The 14,404-nt window shown below is 45.2% G+C and overlaps 1 protein-coding gene across 10 annotated transcripts in view; it reads right to left on the bottom strand.

The window, feature by feature from the left end:
- SIK3 (SIK family kinase 3) overlaps positions 1 to 14,404 on the bottom strand; it is a 241,684-nt gene that overhangs the window by 38,143 nt on the left and 189,137 nt on the right. For all 10 annotated transcript variants that reach the window (XM_078432773.2, XM_060604824.3, XM_078432769.2 and 7 more), the window contains exons 5-6: positions 13,189 to 13,313; positions 12,522 to 12,645 (exon numbers count right to left, since the gene is read on the bottom strand). In XM_078432773.2, the coding sequence (XP_078288899.1) occupies positions 12,522 to 12,645; positions 13,189 to 13,313 (249 nt within the window). The remainder of the gene's footprint in view (positions 1 to 12,521; positions 12,646 to 13,188; positions 13,314 to 14,404) is intronic.

Raw genomic sequence — 14,404 nt, 5'->3', positions numbered from 1 at the left:
AGAGAGAGAATGCAAGATTAATAGACCAATTCCTTCAAAAATACGATTTAATAATAATTACTAACATTTACTGAGCACTTAGAGGCTAGGCAGAGTAAGAAACACTTGAAGTTAATTAAGCATTTAATTCACAAACGCCTATTACCATCATATCCATTTACAGATAAAGAAATTAAAAATCACAGAAGTTAAGAAACTTGACCTGGGGGCGCCTGGGTGGCGCAGTCGGTTAAGCGTCCGACTTCAGCCAGGTCACGATCTCGCGGTCCGTGAGTTCGAGCCCCGCGTCAGGCTCTGGGCTGATGGCTCAGAGCCTGGAGCCTGATTCCGATTCTGTGTCTCCCTCTCTCTCTGCCCCTCCCCCATTCATGCTCTGTCTCTCTCTGTCCCAAAAATAAATAAAAAACGTTGAAAAAAAAAAAAAAATTAAAAGAAACTTGACCTGAATATAACAGGCAAAGCCAGGATACAAATTCTGGTCAGTCTTACTCCAAGGCCAGAGTTTGTAACCCATATAGCACCTAAAATAAATTGATGCTTGATGTTCTACCTAGTAGCTAGCATATCCTTAAAAAAAGCAAAGCAAATCAATTTTCCTTTTCTGATAATCAAATGCCATGTAATCACCACGGGTTCCATCATGATAGAGGCACCTACAAGCCAAGTTCATAAAACATTCATGGTCAGGAGGCTACAAACTAACTGGCAAACAACATCGAGGGAGAATGGCGAGTTGGATGGTGATGATTTCACTGCTCCAGCCAAGAGCGAACTCCGTGTACACACTCTTGTTGCTGGTGCTGATGGAGCCTGCTGGAAAGCCAGAAACAATAGGGTTCCTCAACCCAGGCGCCACAGACAAGGAGAAGGGGTGGGCAGGGATCTGCGGAACTGAATCATCAGAATCTCCAGGCCGATCCTACAGATGGGGGGAATGCCGACCATCGCCAAAGCCCTTCATGTGATGCCAAAGTATGGGACAGGGCAAGGCGATCACTTTCAGCTCTGAGGGCAGAGGAGTGGTCTGAAAGAAATTGAGTCATAGATTCTTTCTGACCACATAAAACTGCTTTGAGCCGGGGGAACAGAAGACATCTGTGTGCCAGGAGGCATGGGAAGAATGCAAGGAAGAAGCAATTACTCGGGAAATTCCTGTTTCTTTCAGGTGCTTGGAGGAAGGGGACACGAGAAGGCATCTCACGTGAGGACATTCTGGTCGAGACCAGGTGTGTTCAAAGGTAATTCCAAAGCACTCAGCCCGAGAGTTCTTTATCTTCAATAATTGTAACAAACTTAATAAAATGTTTAATTCCCCAGCACAATTCCAATTGCAAAGAGGGCTCTATTTTTCTCAAATCTCAAAATCCGGAACGGAAACACAAATAAATTGGCTACTAAAGTCTCTAAGACGTCTGCTGCCTGGAAAATGAATAACCTTGTAATTTTTTTTTTTTTTTTTAATTAAATGGCACGAAAGTCTTAACGCTTTTTGGAAGAAGGACACTATGTCATATACTGTCAGATTCTGTTAGCCATTTGCCTTGCCTAGCTTGGGTACCAGTCTGGGGGAGAAAAGATACTATGATAGCAGACAAATTGGACAAGACAGATGAATGGTCCACAAGGACAGTCTCTGGATGGAGCCATATGGCTTTGACCAGAGTCCTGACTGTACATATTCTGGACTGACACATGTTTGTACCTCACAAGCTCCTCTTTAATGCTATCTGCCTTTCCCCAAAAGGAAAACCATGCACAAAACATACTGTTCTTCATAATGAAAAGAAAATAGAGTCTGTCATCATGTCCTAGTCCTGTCTTAATCACAGCGAAAATAGTGTGTCTGTCTTATAACATTATGAGCCTATAGAAATAATTAAAAAGTAAATCAAAAAGAAATCAGAGGTGTTTTTGCCAAGACATCTTCTTTTGGTTAAGAAGCTGGCCTGAGTTAGGGACCCTCGCTCTGCCCAAAGACAAAGACCTAGAAGTGACATTTTTTAAATACACCCAAGGAAACCCTGTCCTTGTCAGCTGTCAGCTAAGGTCAAACCTACTTTATACGGTGACTATTTTAAAATCTAAACACAGTAGACAAATGGTCTTGAAATAAGACATTTATTTCTATGTGTAAATACACTGAATATGCTACCCTATAGATGCATTCAGAGACTGCATAAATGTTAAACACAATCATGCAAAACCCATGTTTTTTGTGTTGTTGCCGTGAAATTTTGTTATACTGCCTATTGCTGGAACAATGGTGCTGTAGGGATCGGAAGGCTTTTTATTCCACAAATTCAACTGTGAAACATTACCGTCACAACAGAAATATATAAACATCCCCAACCTGAAAATTAGTTAAGGGGGTTTATTTAAAGAAATAGGCAATACCACAGTTTTACATAACCAAAGAAAATACATGTTCTTGAAATTAACTGTAATGGAACCCAATCTACAACAGTGTTGGCTGTAATTAGATGACTCATAAAAAACAAGCATTGAGATCAGCTCCTCTTGTGTTAGAATGGCATTGAGGAAAAAAAAATGTCTTGTTTTGAAATCATTTGCTTCCCATTCTTTTGGGGAAAGAAAACTGGGAGTCCCAGGACTGAAGTATTCAGTAAAATTCCTAGGAGAACAGTCCAACAGTATGAGGTCAGACAAGAAAATGGAGAGTGCTGGATCTGAATACAGATCCCAGCACCACCAGTTTCTGCAAATTGTTATCAGAATGTTCTGGAATAAATGTTAAGTTCCTTATAACTAAACCCTGTGAAACACGTTCTGTGGCTGAACACAGAGGCCCAAGGAAGGTAGCCTGGCACAAGTGAGCAAATAGAGATGGGGCTGGTCAGAAAATCTTCTTGGAGGGAATGAATAAGCTTAGGAGGAGAAGCTTTTCTCTTTGGTATCAGCAGTTTTTCCAGACTGATGGGAAAACAAGTGGGTGGCCCATGTATCTCCATTTATTAGAAAACCACCACCTCTTTCTTGAACTTTCCCTGGGTGCTAGTTTTCCTAGGTGGCTGGGATGCTGCAGAATGAAGCTTCAGAGATCAGGGGGTTTTGGCTTACAGGCTGGAGAGGCCGACAATCATCTCCAGCCCCGACCTGGGAGACACCCCGCCGGCTAGAGGGTCTCACTAGAGGCTGTCCTGTTTGAGGTTCACGGTAGAAAAAGTTTTTGTTGCTTGTACTGTCATAGCATTATGCAAATAGGTTTTTGAGTACTAACGTCAATCCTTAGAGAAGAACAAAATTCTGCCTTAGTTTTACTCCAGAGTTCAATGTAGAGTACATTATACTAACTCTTTTTTCAATACATAATCCAGATGTACATGGACAAAGGTATCCGTCCCAGGACTCTCTTGACACCTGGAATAACTCGGCAGATGCGTACTTCTTGGGAATTCAAATACCATCAAAGACAGTCAGGTGGTTTCCGAAGCCAGACTGCGAGTGTTCAAATCTCGGCTCTGCCGCTTACCAGCTGTGTGATTTGGGGTATGTTACTCAACCTCACCATGCTTCAATTTTCCTGCTTATCAAATGACAGTAGTCAGCCTACTTCACAGGGGTAGTTCTGAACATAAAATGAGTTAATGCAACAGCGCCTGGTCCAAAGAAAGCGTTCAATGAATGTTAGGTATTACCTAAACCTCTGGAGTCCTTCCCTTAGAACTTCCTCCCTTTCTCTACTTTCCTCCAAGGGGTAGACATAAGCTCGGAGACGGTTTGCTTGAAAGTGAGAATAATAAGTAAGGCAGCACCGGTCTTTACCCATGGTTTCCCATTATGATAGGTAAAATTAGGGGACGCCTGCTTAACTCTGGAGTAGATCCAGCCTCCTCCCTGACACCATTTGTGATTTCTGCTTTCACGAACACGAAAGCGCCACACGGATTTTCTCACTGGCAGTGGAGTATACCCCAAAATGTATGAGAGCCGCCTTGAGGATGCTGAGCCCCTTCGGATATGGAGACTGGCGGGTGAGCGACTTTAATCTCCTGGCCCGGTCCCTCTAAGCAAAGTGCTTTTAGCCAAGCACGATGCTGTGCGGATGTTGATGAGGGAGCCAATCAGGGCAGAGCTGCTGCGTTGAAGTGCAAGCTTTTTGGCAGGGGCTGTACAATACAGTCTCCATCAGAAGCATTATGTAAGCCTGGGTCTTGCGTTCCCAGTGATAAAATGCTCATGCAGTATTACAATTAATTACGGCACAATGAAGTCTAATCAATAAGGACTCAAAAATATTGTCCACAAGAGATCTCTCTGCGCTTGCTGTCACGGCAGGTTTTCCACTGCAAATTAATTTTCCTTCAGTTAAATAAATGACTGATCTTACAATATGTGCTAGCAGGTAGCATGACTGGTGAATAAGACAAACTAGGCTTTAGGAAGTAGGCCTCTGATGGTTTAAAAAAATATACTGGCACTTAATGAGTTTGGTGCTCGAGATATTTAAGTTGCTGGCTTTCCCTCAGTTGGGAGGGAGTGTCAGAGAAGCTGCCAACACATGTGGCCAGGCAACGGCTCATCTTCTGCGACAGCTCGAGAAGCCGCAAGTTTCAACTTTTAATCCTTCCATAATTTCGGCTCAAGGTTTTTCCCTGACCACTCTCCAGGAAGCTCTGAAAACTTTAATCCAAAAACACTGGTCTAGACTAACCTTATTTCACTTGAGACATAGGAAGCCAACCCTGTAATAGATCAAAACATTTTTAAAAGTAGAAGTCGCTTGCCTTGGTCATTCACGTAATAACCTATATAACAAAAGCGCGTAAGACCAGTGAATGATTTGGATCATCAGTGAATTACCTATCTGTTTAATAATAAAACCCAAGAGTCTGCTGTAAGATTCTACTGGTAAGTGGTGATCATTCGGTTTTTCACTAGGAAATATTTACTGAATGTTTATACACTACCAGGTGCTGACAGGTTTTATGGGAGATGATGACGTGTGGAACACCGTTCTGATATAAAGAAGCTTATATTCTAGGGGAGAGGGGAAAAGGGCACACATATAATTGTAAAACGAGGTGGTACAAAATTGTTCAGCCTCAAATAAACCCTCTTTTAAATTTATACGGCTATGCTCCAACTTGGAAGCACGTCTTCAGTGGATCTTGGGATGACCACGGAAGGAAGCCTGTATCCAACATATAAGACCAGGCATAGAAATATCCACTAATTGTGAGGACACTTCATTCCACACATTACTGACAATAAAGAGACGCTTAGAATTCCTGAACTAACTGTGTCCATCTGTAGAGCACGGACACCACACAGCTGCAGATATTCTGGAATTCGACTTAGCTAGAAGAAGCTAGATGGTGCGGCCTTACCCACTTGGCCTCCCGAGTGCTAATTTAGAAACCAATCGTGGCTCTGCCGGAGCGTCCAAATCCTTCAGGCAGAAAAGTGGATCAACTCAGCTCAAGCCTATGACAACAGCCTGAGAAAAGAAAGGATCTGGCTCTCTAGGACCTTCCTCGACCACGGTATCTTCTGTGGCACGGTAAGAGCCAAGCTGACAGGCTGGAAAGTAGCTGGCTCCAGCCTTAGACAAAGAGCTAACTCCGGCTCTGTGGTGAGGTGTCCCTGCACCCAGAACCTAGGGGTGTAAGCAGAAACGGGGCTCGGGAACAGACGCTGGGCTTCCTTCAGGTGATCTTGAAATTTTACGGCACTATCGTGTCTGAGCTACGAAAAGACTAAACGGCCTATGAGTTCATTTTCTCCTACGTCTTGTCCTTTTGACAGCGTTGTCTGCTGGGCCGTGGGATTCAGGCCCATGCTATTAGGCAAGGCCAAGCACATGTACGTCCCTGAGGGCAGGAGAGCTCATCCTGGTAACACAGCAATTGTCTCCTCATTTCCTAGGCTGGGTTGTTTTTCCTTTTCTGTATTTAATTGTATGAAAATGTTTACTCCTACTTAGGGAATTACTTGTTCAGAATTAAAAAGTGGCCACCTTTAGGATAATAATATTGACATTCTCTGAGCCTTTACACTTTCATGTTAACCTATATTACAAATATTAGTTCTTTCTACGTCCTTAAAATACTCTATAGTTTATTTCTAAGCACCGATAGACAATGTGGTTGACAGCACGGTCAGTTTTACCAGCTCCACTATCCGAAGCCAGCTCCAGTGAGGCTGGAGTAAAAATCTTCTGCTCTGGCGCAAAGGGGTGGGGGCAGAGGGCAGAGAGAATCCAAGCTGCTCGCAGGAAATACCGGGGACGTTGGAAGAGCAGAGGAAGCGGTGTGTTTACCTCGCCCTTTCTTTGCAACGGTGTGGCGCGGTCAAACAAATACCGAATACAGGACCAAGTTAGTCATTTACTACCTGTGTGACTCCAGGCAGGTCAAGCCCCGCCTTCAAACCTCACTGGCAAAATGCTGAAATAGCATGTATCGATGCCAACTCCAGAGCAAAGTTATATAGCCCGAATCAGATCAAGTATAAGAAATATTTTGTAAACTCAAAAGCCCTAAAGAAATGTAAATCACTATTACTGCTATTATTATTTGAATACAAGTGTACATGCTGGAGGTGTTGTGATAGTTAGCATTTTAACGAACCTAGGTAGGCATCCATTCATTTAACAAATATTTACTGAGTGCCTACTAGGACCCAGGCGTTGTCCTAAGCCCTAGGAATACAGCAGTGAACAAAATTTTATTGCAGTCAAGAGGCAGTGGGGATAGGGACACAATGAACAAGTGAGGTCAGGCAGTGGTCCTTGCCGTGTAAAAAAAAAAAAAATGAAGCAGAGGGGCGCCTGGGGGGCTCAGTCGGTTGGGCGTCCGACTTCGGCTCAGGTCGTGATCTCACGGTCCGTGCGTTCGAGCCCCGTGTCGGGCTCTGTGCGGAGAGCGCGGAGCCTGGAGCCTCCTTCGGATTCTGTGTCTCCCTCTCTCTCTGCCCCTCCCCCACGCACGCTCTGTCTCTATCAAAAAATGAATTTAAAAAAAAAAATGAAGAAGAGTTCTGGAAAGAGAATGATGAGGGGTAGTCAAAAAGCACCTCTCAGAGGGGACTTTTAAGCAGAACCCTCATGTGAAATGAGGAAGCAAGCCTGTGTGAATACTTGAAGGAACGGGGATGTTCGTGCTTGGCGAGTGTGACAAACAGCAAGGATGCCTCAGTGACTGGCACTCAGAACCCATGGTGACCAGTAGCAGGAAATAAGATTAAAGAGGAGGGCCAATCACGGCTGTACCTCGTTGGCCATCATGATAATGGCTTTTTGAACTTTATTCTAAGTGCAAATGCAGGCCAGGGGAGGATTTTAAACAGGACTCTATTTACTATTTCCTATTTCCTAAGTCCTGTTACATGCCAGATACTATGGGAGGATGTAGACAACTGTGAAAAAAACACACTTCATCTTTATTTTCTCTAAGCTTGGTCTGGTGTGGAAGATGTGCAATGAAAGAAGTAATTACAATAAAGTTTAGTAAGTCCCATGGTAAAAGAAAAAAAAAAAAAAAAAAAGCCCAGATCCGAAGACTGGTAGAAATTACCTCATTTCTTTTTCTAGCACATCTAATTTCTTATTCTAGAACAGAGGAGTGGGTGGAGTCGGGCTAGGGGAGGAGGAAGCATTCTGGGCAGAGGGAACTGTTCTAAAGCACATCATTTGTCCTGGGAACTAGAAGGAAGTCGGGCTGATTAGGTATAGAAAGGAAGTTGGGGTCGAAAAGACAGGCAGGCACTGGGTCATAAGGTATTTCTAGGCCACTATTTTTCAAATAGCAGTCACGAGATCAATCTAGGAAGTTATAATCGGCATTTTTTAATGTGAAATATACTGGGGTGCACTGCACATCATAGTAAGGGCATGTGTTGTTTTTTTTAAAAAAACAAAACAACAACCTCTGTTCAGTAGTATGGATATCTGTGTGTTCCAGGTCACAGTATAACACATTATTTACTATGGTCATGGTCAAAGTGTTTGAAAGTCAATGCTCGTGCCACATTAACCAGTGAACTTTAGCCTAGAGGCAAGCCACTGGGAAGTTTAAGCTGGAAAATGGATTGATCAGACTTGTGTACGTGTATATGTTCACTGCTTGTTTCTATACACGTGCTCCTGTAGCAGTGTGGAGAATGGATTAGGGAGGGGCGAGACTGGAGCCAGAAATCCATTTAGTTGGCTATTTTTTTTTTTTAATTTTTTTTAATGTTTATTTTTGAGACAGAGAGAGACAGAGCATGAACAGGGGAGGGTCAGAGAGAGAGGGAGACACAGAATCTGAAACAGGCTCCGGGCTCCGAGCTGTCAGCACAGAGCCCGACACGGGGCTCGAACTCACGGACTGCGAGATCACGACCTGGGCTGAAGTCGGACGCTCAACCGACTGAGCCACCCAGGCGCCCCTAGTTGGCTATTTTTTAATCTAGGCAAGAGCCACTGCAGAAGATAGGTATGGAGGGTTGAATGGACAGGATCTGGTAACTGATCAGCTGTGGCAATGGTGAGAGAGGAGGGGGAATGAGGCTGGTTCCTGCCTTCTTCAGATGGTGATGCCATTCACTGAGATAGGGAACGAAGGATAGGGAGGGGGAGACTTAAGGTCGGTTTTGAAAATGTTTCTATTGATGTGAATTCAAGACATAAAAGTGAAGTTGATCAGTGGCTACAGGCTGGTTAGGTCACCCTTCGTCCCAAAGGAGAGGTCTGGGCCAGAGAGTTCATGGAGCATTAACTGGGGACTGAGAGTCATGGTCATCATCGAAGCCATGGTGGTAAATAAGATGGCTCAGAATGATGGTGGAAAAGAAGAAAGCCCGAAAGGATGAACAGAGAAAGAGAAAACTGGGGGAGATGACAAAGAAGGTGCATCCAGAGAGACAGGAGGAACACTGGAGGGCATGGCATCCGAGAAGCAGGGAGAAAAAAGTGTTTGACAAAGTAAGGAGTGACTCACCTATAAGAAAATACACAACCTGATTTAAAAATGGGCAAAACACTTGGACAGACAAGTCACCAAAGAAGACAGACTGATGGCAGACACCCATATGAAAAGGTGCTCCTCATCATACATCAAGAGGGAATTGCAAATTAAAATAATGAGAAACCACTACTCATCTATCTATGAGCCTGTCAAAACCTCAAGCCGTGACAACACAAACTGCTGGGGAGGATGTACAGCAACAGGAACTCTCGCTCATTGCTGGGAGGAAGGCAGAAGGGCGCAGCCGCCTTAACAGACAGTTTGGCGGTTTCTTACAAAACCAAACATATTCTTCCATTTTATCCACAATCACACTTCCTCGTATTTGCCCAAAGGGTTGAAAACTTGTGTCCACACCAAAACCTGCCCAAGATGTCTAGAGCAGCTTTATTCACAACTGCCCAAACTTGGAAGCGACCAAGTCGTCCACTGGGTAAACAGATAAACTGGGGTATAGCCACACGATGGAATGTTATTCGGCATTAAAAAGAAATGAGCGATCGGGCCATGAAAAGACAGAGAGGAACCTTACATACATAGTACTGGGGATTCCAACTACTATGCATGACATTCTAGAAAAGGCTCAAGCTAACGATGGAGACAGTAAAATGATCAGTGGCTACCAGAGGTTGGGGGGAGGGGTAAACAGGCACCGGGGAGCTTTAGGGCAGTGGAAATGCTCTGTATGACAGCTCAACGGTAGATACACGTCACCACGTATTTGTCCCAATTTACAGGACGTAAACCAAGGGTGAGCCCTAATGTAAACTATGGATTTGGGAGGATCATCTGGTGTAGTGTCAATGCAGGCTGATGGACTGTAACAGACTCTTCTCCGGTGTAGACGCTGAAGGTGGGGAAGGCCGTGAGTGTGAGGGGACGAGGGTAGATGGCAACTGGCTACGCTTTGTGTTCACTTCTGCCGTGAACCTAATACTATGCGAACATAATACAGTTTACGTGTAAAAAAGAAAGAAAGCGAGGAGGGGTTAAGTGCTAACTACTGCTGGCCAGTCGTTAAGATAAAGACGGAGGACGTCCAGTGGATGACGGCATGATCACTGGTGGCCGGCCAGAGCCGTCCACTGGACCTCGTCCCTGCTTCCTTTTATAGTAAAATTGGGAATGGCTGTGTCCGTTTCTTCTTGCTATTTCCCTCCCACTCCTTTTCTGTTGTAGCCACGTGAATTCAGTTCTTGCTCCTGTCCCTCCGCCAACACTGTATGTCGAGGTCATCGATTAAGCTCCGCGTTCCTAAATCCAATGAGCTCTCACTCATCTGTTCTGACCTGTCAGCAGCACCCCACACAATTCTTCACTCTCTCCTCCCTGAAACATTTCCTTACTTCTTTTCCAGGACCGCGGACCCTCTGGCTTGCCTCCACTAGCGATCCCTGTGCCAATCCTTCGTCTTCCTGATCTCTGTTAGTGCGTTCCAGAGATCAATCCCTGGGCCTCTTCCCCACAATCACTGCCTATAAAGCGATCTCATCTCTAGCTCTGAATGTTATCTCTACACTGATGGTTCCCAAATGGACATCCCTAGCCCGTGACTCTCAACTAACCTGCAGACTTATATCCCAACAGCTTACACAGTATCTCAGCCTAGGTGGGTAACAGGCATCTCAAAAGAACTCCTCTAAAACATTTCTCCAAACAGTAAGTATTCTTCCCTAGCCATCCTCACCTCTGTTGGCAGGAAATCCATCCTTGGCAGCTGCTCAAGCCAAAACCCCTGGAGTTACCTTTAATTATTCTCTCCCTCACGTCAAATCCGACACAAGTGTTGTTGGAACTGGACTCGCCTAGGTTCAAATTCTAGTCCAACCACTTCGCAGCTGGGTTATCTTTGCAAAACTGCTAAACGTGTCCTGGCTTCCGTTTTATCACTTGTAAAATGGAGGTGATAGTCTTACGTATCTCGTTGGTATAATAATGAAATGAGTCAATGTTTGTAAAATGCTCTGGCTGGTACCTGCCACAAGATGCACTGTCTCCTGAATCTGACCGCTTCTTACCATCTCCACCTCCACACCCTGTCTGGGAACTAGCCGCCAGTGTCTCCCATTTGGATTATTGCAAAAGTCTCCCGCCTTCAGCCCCTAAGCCTTTTAACCAGGCAGAGCGGTCAAAGTGATTTTCTTAAAACAATATCACACTCAAAAGCTTTTGACATTTTTTTGTGTTTGAAAATTTTGATAATCAAAGTTAGGAAAAACACAAGTCAGATCAGATCAGATCAGTCCACTGTTAAAACGCTTTGATTCTCTGCATTTCACTCTAAGTAAAAACTCAGGTCTTTGCACTAAGTGACTGGGCCCTCAAAGTAAGCTCCCCTTGCCTCTCTGATCTCATCTCTCTCTTGTCCCTGTCACTCCTTCCAAGCACAGACCCCCCCCCACCCCTCTCCGCTCCATAAACACCAGCATGCTCCCTCCGGGCGGCCTCTGCACCAGCGGCCTCCGGGCTGCTCCCCCAGCTGGAAAGCTCAACTTCAGACCGCAGAGCTCACTCCCTCACCTTCTTTAAGTCTGTGCTGAAATGTCACTTTCTCAGTGACGGGGCCCCCTGGGTGTACCTTTTCAAATAACCTCCCCTCCCCACCAGCCCTGAGACTTCTCTATTTTCCTTTTCTCACAGCACTTCTCATTATCAGACAGAATATTAGGCCATTAATTCTAAGGAGACTTAAAGTGAAATCTAGAAAAAGTTTCCTGTTTATTCAAAAATGCAATTCCCATGTGCTTCTACTGCGTCACCAACCACGGGCCATCCACTCTGTATGCTGTTGCTTATAGTGAAAACATGACGAAGTAAAACGAACTAGGTTGTTGACTGCACTGTTTCTAAACTGTTTTCATGTGCATATAAATGGTGATAAAACACTGCACATTCTGGGTGTGTGGTGTCTGTTTTCAAAGTGTTACATCTTTCCAAAAACTACTTACCCTACTGCCCACTCATTTAAAAAATACTTTTTTATTTGAGTCTGGTGGATAACTGTCACGCGAGTAGGAAATGCAGCAGCAGCAAGGCCGAAACGAAAAGCCTGCTCTATCCTTGTCCCTTACTGCCACATCTCTATGGGGCCCCAGGAAATGGAAATATCCTGAAAAAGGGTGGGAGAGGGGGAGAAAAGGACAGGGGTGAAACGGGAGTATTTACTGCCTCGCAACTATGTGATGGGCCCACTGACTCTTTCCATAAGTCACTTAACTTAGTCTTCGTAGTAACGCCCTCACGAACCTGCCAGCCACGTACAGATGAGGAAACCAAAACTCAGACGGATTTAGCAATCGGCCACACAACACTAGCAGCTACATGCGGAGCCCGGAGCCAAACTCAGGCCAACTCGGGCAGGGCCCTCTGATGCCACAGTCTATACACTGTGTTGTTAGAGAACCTCGCTTCTGGAGACGCCAGTTCGGCCAACTGGAGCGAAGAAAGGTTGCCGGACGGGCCATGTGTAGTCTATCCCTCAATTCCTGCGTAACTCAGCTCGTGTAACTTTCCGTGAACCCAGTCACTGCTGTGTGCTGCTCACTCCCTTACCTGTGGACATAAAAAATGGGATGCGGAACTTTCCACTCAACACCCGGGCCCGCAGATTCTGCAGTGTGCTCCCATCAAACGGCAGGGCACCGCACACAAGCACATACAGGACGACTCCAAGGCTCTGCATCCCAAACAGAGAGGACACACAGTTAATCGCATCAGAGGAGACGGAAGAGGCCATTACGGCACGCGTGTGAGGATGACGGCGAGTCGTGCACAAGATGATGGAGCCACCTTTTCCCCCCGTCTGTGTGAGAAATAATACGGGCATTGGCCAGGCCAATCATCTTCAGGATAGCTAATGGTCTTCCTCGCTTCCAGACATTAATTTGGGGTAACACAACGAGAATTTCTCTCGGTACTCAACCTCTGGGGAGAAGGCAAGTGGCACCAACAGAGAAAATGTCTGTTCCTAGCGAGGGCACCCATCCGAGCTTGCTCTTGGGCTTTTTTTTTTGCAGATGCAAAAGGCAGAGCTTTTTCCTGTGGCTGGGTCCACCACACAAGAGCTGGAGGAAAGACTCTGCACCAAGAACCGGGAATTCAAAGAATACGGGTCAAGATCTCAATTCGCATGTGGCATTAGGGGTCACCCGGGGGGAAGACAGCTGTTAGCAAGCGAGGGTGAGGACCACCATGGGGTCTAAGAGAAGACAGTACATACCCAGATGTCCACTTTGGGACCATCATATTCCTTTCCTTCAAAGAGTTCGGGCGCGGCATAGGGAGGGCTTCCACACCAGGTCTTCAGCAGCTGCCCGGGAGTGAACAGGTTACTGAAGCCGAAATCTGCAAAGACAAATAGCTCATGTTATCTCAGCCCTGAACATACCAGCTTCTAGTCACTGAATAAAGGCTCTGGATCATGAAATTTGAGAATCAAATGTGAAAAGAGGATCCTGAGAGGGGCGCCTGCGTGGCTCAGTCTGTTAAGCGTCTGACTCCAGCTCAGGTCATGATCTCACGGCGCGTGGGTTCGAGCCCCACGTCGGGGTCTGTGCTGACAGCTCGGAGCCTGGAACCTGCTTCGGATTCCGTGTCTCCCTCTCTCTCTGCCCCTCCTCTGCTCATGCTCTCTCTCTCTCTTTCTCAAAATAAACACACATTAAATTAAAAAAAAATTTTTTTTTAAAGAAAAGAGGACTCTTAGAAATTACACAACCATGTGTTAACTAACTTGGATTTAAATTAAAAAATAATAAAATAGAAAAGAAATTATACAACCAGTCACTTGAACTTAAAACGAATCACAGTGAAAGGGAGATACGGATGAGCTGGAACGCGAAAGATATCTGGCTGACTACAAGTAAACATGATGGGTTTATGTCAGCAAAACCAACACTGTTCCTTTCATAACCCATGCTGAGTGAAGCAAGCACACCTGTTCCTTTAAGAACAAAAACAACACTGGGTAGCGACTGGTGTTAAGACTGCATCAGAACCCGTAACTACACGTAAGCCCACTCACCCGGACCCAGAATTTTCATGTTATTTTTACTTCTTAGGACAAACACATTTATGACCACTAGAGACATACTGACTTGAAAACTTAGACAAAGTGACGTCATTATCATTAAGGTGGCTTATTCAAAAGAAAGAGTAGGCAACTTATTTACAAACTGAAACAGGAATGCTTACAATTCAACTCCAAGCCCTTTTGTGCTTCAACTGCCCCCTGCTTTTCTTCCCGTCCCACTGTTTTGAGAGAGAGCAGATGAGAGAGATGGGGGGCGGAGGAGGACTGGAGAAAATGGGCAAGGATGGCAGGCCAAAGGATAGACAGCCATTGAGTCCAGACACTTTCTTGTGTGCGCGTGTTTAGGTAGCAAGCTGTATGGAGCCCAGCCTAGAACACTGCCCGCCCAGGGCCAGCCACACTC

This window comes from Panthera onca, chromosome D1, assembly GCF_046562875.1.
Source record: "Panthera onca isolate mPanOnc1 chromosome D1, mPanOnc1 haplotype 2, whole genome shotgun sequence".
In the NCBI taxonomy this organism is placed as follows: Eukaryota; Metazoa; Chordata; class Mammalia; order Carnivora; family Felidae; genus Panthera; species Panthera onca.
This window is presented reverse-complemented; position numbering and strand designations above follow the sequence as displayed.